The sequence below is a fragment of the Leptonotus elevatus genome, chromosome 2 (genome assembly GCF_054856555.1).
Source record: "Leptonotus elevatus isolate MCC_2025b chromosome 2, RoL_Lele_1.0, whole genome shotgun sequence".
Classification (NCBI taxonomy): Eukaryota; Metazoa; Chordata; class Actinopteri; order Syngnathiformes; family Syngnathidae; genus Leptonotus; species Leptonotus elevatus.
The window spans coordinates 16171569-16182257 of NC_141240.1; the positions used below are offsets into that span (position 1 = coordinate 16171569).

General features: G+C 38.7%; 1 protein-coding gene across 1 annotated transcript; it reads left to right on the plus strand.

Moving 5' to 3' along the window:
* The first annotated feature begins 39 nt into the window (after positions 1-39).
* LOC147178594 (uncharacterized) lies at positions 40-10012 on the plus strand. The gene is made up of 6 exons (XM_086067028.1): positions 40-382; positions 1132-1304; positions 2003-2221; positions 6404-6564; positions 6653-6785; positions 8403-10012. The coding sequence occupies exons 1-6, from the start codon at positions 127-129 to the stop codon at positions 8577-8579; spliced, it is 1119 nt and encodes a 372-aa protein (XP_085923154.1). The 5' UTR covers positions 40-126; the 3' UTR covers positions 8580-10012.
* Positions 10013-10689: the final 677 nt, after the last annotated feature.

The window sequence follows — 10689 nt, forward strand, 5'->3', positions numbered from 1 at the left end:
ATGGTGGCGCTCAAGTCATTCAGTATGATACTAACCCGCTGAAGAAGAAATTGTAAGTGTACATAAGGAAGTTTACGGGTCGTCTTTTGGAGAGTTTGAAGTAGAAGCGCTTTCAAACAATCTCTCATGGCCGACATCAGTGGGGAAAACAGCCGCCAAGCTGAAGACGACGCCAAAAATGACGGGGATGTCTCTGAACCTGCGCCCGGGACAAACGGGGGCCCAACGGTGTATCCTGCCAGTCACGGGCAGAATAAAAAAATAATCCTGCATGTGGATTTGAACAACACTATTCTGGTGTCAGACGCTGTAACATGCCAAGGGACAGTGGCCGCCCTGGATTATTTTTTGACGACCGTCACTTGGGGCAGAATGAGCGAAGGTAAAACATTTTCTTCAGGCCTAAAAAAAGAAAGAAAAAGTTGTGCTGACTCAGGTGATGCGCAGAGGATATGTCAAGTACAATAGCCTTTAATCGAGCATCTTAATTTCCCTTTAGAATATACATTTCAAACATGTTTTTGTGGAGTGTAAACTATGCTGAATGACAGGTCTGCCCGATCAGTGTTTCACAACCCATGTCGAGCCAAGGAACATATTTCACATCAAGTACATTATTACAAAATTTAGGACGCGTAATTCACGGGCTATACAATTGTATTGAATGACCACAAATTGTCATTATGTGCACAAGTTATATTTATTTTGTTTCCACAACAATAATAAAAAGTTCTAAGTAGTGTCCATTTGCAATTTTAAATGAGCGCCTGCTGCCCCAATTTAATCGTTTTGCCTGTCATAATACAATATGTTCCTGGCATAGCTAGAAGAACAAATTACATTATTTGTATTAAATCAAAATGTCTGGACCAATTTTGTGAAATTGGATAATTTGCCTCAGCACACATGATGATGTCCCATGGAACACTGGAAATGGTCAATTGAGGTCAATGTTTCTATTTCGTAATGCTTTATATACAGTACATATGAGTCAAAATATAAATTTATGAGTGATTTTTTTTTAAAGGTATACAGTATAAAACCTGCAGAAAATAAGCCCAAAGGGACTACTTTCCTGGAATCCTCAAGACCAGTCTGATCTATATGTAATATGTCGCTTTCCATTCGCAGGCAAGTGGAAATGGTTGAGTGACTCTCCTTCTCTGCTTCCGCCATGTGATGATGCCATCAACTATTACTCTCAATTTGGAGCGACTCCCAGGTTCACCTCCGCTGCAGGTAAACGCTTTCGTGGGATTCTCAAGGAGCATCTGAACCTGCTCCGCTGGCCTGAGGGTGTTAAGGTAAGTATCCTCTCAGATAGAATGGACAATTTGAACTTCCGGTAAACGAATTATAATTAAGCCAATGATGGATATGTAAAGCTAGCGTTTGTCAAGTGAATAGGAAATAACTTAACTACCAACTACTGAAAGACAACCTCACATATATTCATGTATAAATAATACATTGTATAAATAAAAACAAATACTTACATATTCAAGTCAGAATGATTAAAAACACAATTACTGATTCCCAAATCCCGACGTGCCATTGCAGCGTCTACGTTTTTTCCACTTGATTCAATCATAGGGACCAATATAAGCCGTCTCTTGGGAACCAACAATCAAATCATGTCATTAAAGCATTGTCTTGCTAGTTATTACGGCACAGTTGCCACCAGTAGCTAGATATTGTGCATACCTGTTTTTGGGGTTTGGTTACATAATCTTCCACATATAGCGGATTGCCTAGGTTGCATGTCCTGTTCATTAATCATTGTTAATATTTATAAAGGTGTAAAAAGAATAAACATCAATTGTCTACTGTAATGACGAATGCTTAATGCATACTGACTGTACATCGCAGATGTACAACACACAATTTTTAAACATTCTTATTGCGAAATTGGGGTCTTTCAGACCTCGTACAGAATACTAGTTTCCCCAACCAGCAATATCTTTAGACTATATTGTGTGTTGATGGACTGACCTCCCTGCAGGGTGACCGAGAGCTGACAATAAAGGCAGAGGACGGACACATCTACCACTGGATCCTTCCCTCCTTTTTCCAGTTGCTCAAAGACCTGACGCAGCAAGGGACCGAGTTTGCCGTCCACTTTCGTACATTTGGAAGCGACCTACCTCGTGTGCTAAGTGCTGTATCCAAAGCAGTGACCCAGGGCGCTCATCCCATGTTTCCCGATCTGCCTGATCTGAAGGTGAAATAGAGTCACACTTCCCCTCACTGATTAAAACTGTCACCCTAGATTTGCAAACACGAACGGCACACATCTTCAATCTCTTGCGCCGTAATTTACAAAGGCTGTCGTTTATTTGATATTAAATCACTTCCCTGAATTGCCACTTGGAAGTTGTTTACCTGCTGCTGTTGCTGCTGCTGGGAAATTTTCAAGGAGTGGTTGTTTTAGTCTGCTCATGCTATAATAGTTGACCAATTTGCCAGTCATAAAACGAAGGATAACGTAAAATGTGGTGGGCAAATCCTAGTTTGTTTTCGCTAAATTCAACGTGAATTCTGACATAGTAGCTTTTGGCTATCTTATGAGGATGCAATCCATTAACTAATATTTCATTTGAATTGACTTTTGAGTTGTTTTTTAAAGTGCTTGCTTATACTGTATGCCCTGTAATCACTGCTACTTTACAGTATTTTATTACAATTTATATTAGTCGTATTAACTCATTTGCTGCCATAAATTTATTAAAAAAAGATTATAAAAAATTTAAGGCGATTACAATTTTTAATTGTAATTGATCGCATGACTTCATTAGTTAACTCATGATTAATCACAAATGTTCCATCTGTTCTAAATGTACAATAAAAAAAATTCTAGGTTTTCATACTCTTGTTAACAAAAGTGGGGAAAAAATGTTAAACTAATAGAAATAGTTCAAATTAATTTTTGACGTTTATAGCCGTCAGTGGCAGTGAATGAGTTGAACATACATTTACAATATACTTTCCGAAAATCTTGACTCTAGTCTAATCTAATTAGAATAACGTAATATATACTGTAGAGCAAGCAAGTGAAGACATGGGTTCACGAATAGCTTTCATCTTACAAGTTGTTGGTAACATAATGCAAGATATAGATTAGCCTTTTTCACATTAGCCTATGACTTAGAGCGCTATTTTCCTTTGAATCTGAAAATACATTTCATCCGGAATTGCCTTTCTGCCAACGCAAATATATTGTGGGCACAGAACACCGATCATGGTCAAATGTTGTAGGCTGAAAATGTCTGCTTTCTCTATGGACATATTGCGGTAGTTGATAAATTCATCAGTTATGTAAAATGAGTATTATTTTTTTTTAGAGCTGTCAAACAATTACATTTTTTAATCAGATTAATCACATTTTAGAATTTTGATTAATCACGATTAATCCCATAATTAAAAAGGCTTTTTTATCAACATTTTTTGCCCGCCAAATTTAAAGAGCACCTGTTATGTGTTAATATTTTCGACATTTAATGTTATGAGGACGTCTTCCAAAAAATGTGTCCACTGCACACGCTCATCCTCCTCTTTTTCTAATCAGTTAATTACTTGCAAAATTTAGAATGGAAAAAAAATGACCCCAATAGTTTGGCATGAACAAATATTCTGAATGTCATACACAAACATTCATTAAATGCTTTACTTTAATGCATGTGGTTATGTTTATTACTGAAACACAACCTGTGCTACCTTTTAACGTAACCATCCGCTGTCAGCTAAAGGATCATCAGCGGTTAAATTAATAGTGTGATTAATCTGCGTTAAAACATGACTAATGCGATCAATTTTGTGATTAATTAATTAGTTAATGCTTTAACTTTGACAGTTCTGTGGTCTTCTTCTGGACACCCAGAGACTGCTTGTCTTCAGATTTCCACAAAGAAGAGCGCATTGATGCACGCTGCTCCGTATCATCACTAAAAATGATTTCTTGAACTGAGTGGTACACTTGGGAGAAATGACTACTCACTCACACTTGCGTCTCACACTTTCAAATGCTAAAAATGTACGAAGGCACACTCAAGTAAATGGGCTCACATGCGCATGAATCACACAAAAAGGTTTTCCAGCATCCACACTGACAAACTCTCACGAGTATCAGCTCAGGTGGTATTGATTGCTTTCAAGACAGGAAATCTCTGTTGCTCTTCACATCTACGAAACAGGTCTCAAAAAGTTTATAATAAACAAATTGTTTCAATTCCGGAGAATGAATTGAAGGTTGTTTTTTAAAGCTGTCAGGGTAAGCTCGATGCGCAACCGTTTTCAAACAATCATTTGTCAGGTGCAGTACATCTTCCAGAGAGAAGGCGAAAATGCAGAAGGCAGACTGTGATTGTGCGTGGCATGTTTTCCGAAAGGCTGCGTAGAACTGCCTCGAAAAAGTGGAAGTCTAAAATTATGTCCGTGTTCATCTTATTTGTATAGTTGCAGGTACCAAGCTTCATTACATTTAAAATTGCATATTGGCCCCTGAAACCTAACATGGCAGTAGCCAGATTGATAATTGTGATCCACTCAAGGGAATTCTTCACGATATCAATCTGAGGCCCCTCCACTGTGATCTTCTCGAGAAAGGCGGGACATTCTGTACAGTACTTCGAGCTGATTGGGCAATGCGGCAATTTGTGCGTGCCTACCAAACTTTTGTTTTGACCAATCATGGCAACGGATGAAAATGTCGTCGTAGGTTGGAAAAAAAAGCATGAACATCAATACCAGTAAAAAATGCACAAAGAGCCTCTCTGTTCTTCATTAAACAAAGAAACTAATTCTGCGAGAGCAGAATGAATTGCAGAGTCCATGCATTTGTCCATGTTAGGATTATTTGTTTCACACGGCATCGACGCTTCTTGTTTTCGTCACAGCTGCATATCCCGCCCCCAAACACAATGCCGCTTTGTGGTTGGTCCGCAGGGTTGGGAGGGTTTCTTTTAAAATGTAATCCATTACAGTTACAAGTTACCTGCTAAAACATGTAGTTATTAACGTAATCCAAGTACCATAATATAACTGGATTACTTTTGGATTACTCCAATATTGAGTATGCTCATGAAGACAAAAAATAAATATCACCACAATATATATTCTATACAATGTGCCCCTGTTATTTGCGGGTAATAGGGACCCGAGCAGCCTACAAATAGCAAAAATCATTGTGTAATTAAAAAGCATGTAGGCTGATGATTGATTGAAGGCCATATGCTGTTTTCGAACTGTCACTGAAAGCAACCACACCTCATAGATAGATAGATAGATAGTCATCCAATGAGGATGACGATGTGTGACATCAACTGCAAAATGAATTTTTATCCCAGTCACAAGTTTAGCCGTGTATATGTTGTGTATGACGTTTAAATGGTGAATTGGTGGGAGGAAGATTTGTTTGGAAGGTGTAACTCTCATTATGATTGTAGGCTAGCGGGCTAGCTAGCAAGAAGCTACAGCGCGTAGCATGCCGCTGGACTCTCAGCTCAAACTTTCGCTCCGAGTAAATTCCAGTGAATACCGGTCGTCATTTCCTCCTCCCGTCCGTGAAGCTTTTTCAAACTGCCCGCGTGTGGAGGACACGACTAGTCAGTTCGTTTGTCCCCACCTCCCCGACATGTAGCAATGGTCCCACTCGCGCAGGCATGCGCTCTTTCTCTCTGTCTATGTACCTGTAACCTGATTACATGTTTTTTCCTGTAACTGTAATGGAATACAGTTACATTTTGTTTTGGTGCAATCTGATTACATAACGGCGGTACATGTATTTCGTTACTCCCCAAGCCTGTTGGTCCGTACAAAAAGTCTACGATCGGTGAAAATCAGCGGAAATACAAGGTGGATTCTCGGGGATTTGTGAACTCACAAATCCCGCGAGACTTCAGCTTGTAGTGCAAGGTTACCCGAAACCGTCAGAAAAATAAATGTAGAAAAATCCAATTTCCTCAAATAGATGCCTTTGCTTTAATAGACATTGTTCCTTAGTCCATTTAAATAGATAAATAAATAAATAAATGTCTCTCCTCAAATAAAACCCTAAGAAAAAAGTAAAGGATAGTGTCATTTGATGGCTGTATTTATCTTTAGCATCATTTATTTGTGAAAAATATACAAATTTCATAAGTAAAACGATTTAAAGATACGGACCTCCTCGCTAATGGCCATCTTACCGCTAATGGCCATCTTACCGCTAATGAACTTGTCTTACCTTGCAGTTCAATAAATACTATATATATATATTGTGCGATGTGAGTTTTGCCAGATGCTTGGTGTAATATTTCTTGTGAAAATAATAACAAATGTGTTATGGACTGAAAGCGCGTCAACCTCTCAGCATTCGTGCTGTTTTGTACTCATAGCAAACGTCTGACTGGGCTTCTCTCCTGCTCAGTTAAGTGTGAATAAGACACCAGGCAATATCCGCTGCAGCCAGAAAGGAGTTCTTCTGACCAGAGGTGCAGATCAACTGTCGACCCGCAATGGCGAGAGAGGCCTATACCAATTCTTTAGCAGCGCAAATGGGCTCGGAGGCTTCCGGGACGATTATGAATGGTAAACCTAATTCCCCACCGTGCGATCAAAGTGACTTCAGTCTACTGAATGTACCTTTATCCACTTGTTTTGTTTTTATTCATCCAAGGTGGACGAGTAAGAAGTTCTCCAGCAAGGGTGGGAAGCCGCTGTGGGTGGACCCCTTTGACCCACATGTTCAACATATCTTCTTCGATGACAACATACGACAGAATGATGAGGATACTGTAGTGCATCCCAAGGTAGCACACAACTATCAGATCATTTTTCCCCTCCCACTTATATTCTGTCGCATTTGACCACTCATTCGTTTCATATTGCGTATAATGAGCGGGATGCCGTTTTCTAATTCCCTGCATCTCTTTTGCCTCATTAACTCATTCACTGCCATTGACGGCTATAAACGTCAAAAATTCATTTGAACTAGCTAATTAGTTTCACATTTTTTTCCACCTTTGTTAACAAGAGTATAGACTTTTTTTAATAATTTTTTTTTTATTTTTTATAATTTTAAAAAATTGTTATTAATCGCATTACTTCAATAGTTAACTCACGATTAATCACAAATGTTATAGCTGTTCTAAATGTACAATAATGTTCATCTAGGTTTTCATACTCTTGTTAACAAAGGTGGAAAAAAATGTTAATAGTTATAATTTGAAGAAATAGTTCAAATTAATTTCTGACGTCTATAGCCGTCAATGGCAGTGAATGAGTTAATTTTGAATTTAAATGTATGTTATTTTGGGGGGGGGGGTTGCTGTCAAGTTCCATTTGGTGAGCACAGCATTTTAAAGCTATTTCAAGTACTGGAACTTCCTGACTCAGCTCTTTTTGGAGTAAAATGCTGACTCGCTACTAGTGTGTTGGTTGTCGAGGAAAGTCGGATGTTGGCGACTATGCGCTGAAATTTATAGATGCTTTATACATTAAGAGCTTCAAGGCCTTCATGCTGTTCTCCAGCCAGCAGCTGCCTGTGTTTATTTACCTTAGTAGTGAGTTTCATTTTGTGTTTGAGTAAATAAATCACATTGGTCCTCTTTCCACTGCAGTGTCAGGTTAGGAAAGTTGAAGATAATGGAGGATATAACAGAAAGCATGTAAGCCAATTGTGGAGTTACCTTTTTCTCCCCATTATAAATCTTTTGCAAACTGTTGCTCTGAAGTTTTTATTTTGAGGCATTCTAAAATTGGTCACTCTGCAGACAGAACAATCCTTAACTAATTCACAACTTATGCAAACTTTACAAAAACGGAAATGTCTGGTTGTTCTGTTACACGTTTGCATGAACTTATTTGCTGCCAAAAACAATACATATTTTAAATGTTTAAGTGTCCCAAAGACGCATTTATACGTTTTATGTGTTTTTTTAAAATGCTAGAGCATACAGAAGGCTTTGATGCAGCCTCTCAACTGCAAAGAACAGTTGAAGAAATAGTAGTTATTACACAAATGGCCAGTAGGTGGCAGCAGAGCATAGGAAATTAACCAGGACCATGTTGAAAAAAACCTTCAATTACTCAGAATTCTAAATAGATATGTAAATAATGATGAAACTTAGCTATATTCTAATGCTAATTGCTGCAAAACAGAAACAGATAGAAATATATTTCCTTATGAAAGAAGAGACTATAATCGTTCTTTTGGTAGGTTTCAGGTTTTTATAGCAATAGAACACAATAATCTGCGGGCCTTCAAATCAGTCAAAATCCAGTAAAACAGCTGGGAGTGAACAGGATTGCTTCTTTGGCTGGGAGTGAATGAGTTAAATGTGTCAAACCACATAATGCAAAGCAGCTTCCGATGCAGTTGCGTTGAAAAAGCGACAGAAAGCAACATGACTGCGCGTATGTTGCAGGTTTTCACGAAGCCAGGCGGCTCGGACACTCGCACGGCCTGCATCTCGGAACTTTATGAAGTCGCCTTGATCCAGACGGACCTCCTCAAGGCCATTTCTGAGCCCGACTACTTCACCCGCCGCGTCAACATCTGCCAGAAGAACTATGAGAAGAATATCCAGCAGGGGTCAGGCTAGAGCACGGCTCAGCGTCCTCTCTTAACCACGTGTCTGGTCTTGAGGAACTCCATATTAGGGTATCATTATCTCAGGGTTGTTGGAATTTTATAGGCAAGGAGGTGTTGGATGAATATGTTACTTCCTTGGAGAATTACTTGGATGTTTTTACTGTATATAATGAATAGGTCATAAAAGAAGCAGTGCACTCTCGGGAGGTTCTAATCTAAACGGTATTAAGTACGATTTTCATTACAGACCATATTAAATTATTATGGTTACTCAGTGCAACACTGATGGGGGGTAAAAAAAAAATCTGCCTGCCAAAAATGTATCTGCAAAAGACGTCAATTGCATGCTGAAGCATGAGTTCTTCCTTTCACCTAAAGCCATTTTATCCAGTCAGCAGCCTGAAGAAAGTCATTTCGGCACAATAACGACATTGGCAAATTGAAGAAAGGGAAAACAATCACCTTGATTGAGTTAATGAATTTAATTCATGCCAGACTTGAATGTTGTCCCTTACCAATGAAAATCACAATTCTCCAAGTTTAATCTTTTGAGAGAACCCCCCCCCCCCAATACTGTTAATTTTTTGTTATAAAGAAACAAACCTGTAGGTTAACAAAGTAAAACAAAACAACTATCTTCACCTGTAAAGTAAACAAATGACAGCACACACGTAACATTTTGTAGTACCTTGAATCAAGTATACAGTTTAAACATATATGTGGATTTTTTTCCCCCCTCTATACCCAGTTTGCATAATAAGTCACCAAATTAGAGACACTGACTTGCAGCGAAAGCACTGTGAATAATGCAGCTAAGCAATAATGACTTATTTTTCTTTGTGGCGGTTGCTCAGTAATTGGGGTCAAGTGAAGTCAAAAGCCACTTTCGTCCAAGCTGTTTACACCCATTCGGACCTGGAAGGCGTTACTTGAATTTACTCAATCTGATGATGAGCTTTTGAGGCCAATACCTGTGCAAACATCTCATGAAAAGCTTTGCAATCTCAAACGCCGAGCCTTCGGGTGCTCATTAACGCGTCTTGTCTTGCACATAACTATTTACTGTACTGTGTGATGTGTAATGTTAAAGGCGCTGAGATTCACAAGGTTGAGCAGGCATCGGGCGGGTTTAAATCATTTTACAATTAAAATTTGGATGTTCGTTGGTGGTGAAGCGGGTAACAGTTATTTAATGACGGGTTGACGGTGCAAAGAGGCTACTGTTCATGTTTTAGATGTTTTTTTTCTATAGTCATGAATAAAACCCATCAAAATTATCGTCAATTCTCTGCAGCAAATCCAAAGTGTATTGTTAATGCCATTACGCATACTGAACCTTAAATCATCTTTTTGACTGCTTCAGTTATCACTTGTTGTATGCTTTTGTCAAATAACAATTTGTTTTTACAGTCATTAAATATTTGTTTTTAAGTGTGGCCAACAGGATTGTGATGGATGTGTGCGATTTCACCACCACAGGTCCTATGGGGGTTCATTAGCAGGTCCAAAGGAGCATACAAATGCTTATCTTCATATAGCCAACACAATGAATCAGTAGCTGTTGGAAGCTGAAAATAATCTAAATCTTAAAGCTTTGACAGCCATGTTTGGGTGAGTGTTTAATGAGACGTTTCTCCCTCATTACCTGCAGTGTGTGTAAAATTGTAGGTATCATTAAGGAAGGGTCAGTCTGACTAACAAGTCTTGTCATATGTGAAGTGTGTCACAGGTTGGTGGAGGATAGGGTTCACCCATGGGGCGAGCGCAGCTCAGTGCGTATTAGCTGTAGGGAAGAAAATCAAAATCAGCACTTATCAAAATTGGTCAGGGAGGTTTGCGAAATAATTTACAATAAATTAGTGTATCATTTGCGAAAGTGCACACAAATTGGCAAAATATTGGCAGCTCGGATATACCTCCATTCAAAATGTCAATAATTGACTGGTTTTGTGATGTACAGTATAAATAGACATGCCTTTCAATATTCGGCACTAATGACTTGCCTGCTACCAGGTTACTTTCTTGTCACACACAAAACACTGAAAATGATTCAGCTCACATAGACTGTTAGCAGGAATTCAACTTGCTAGTCACTTTTGAGAAACATTCGCTAAATACAG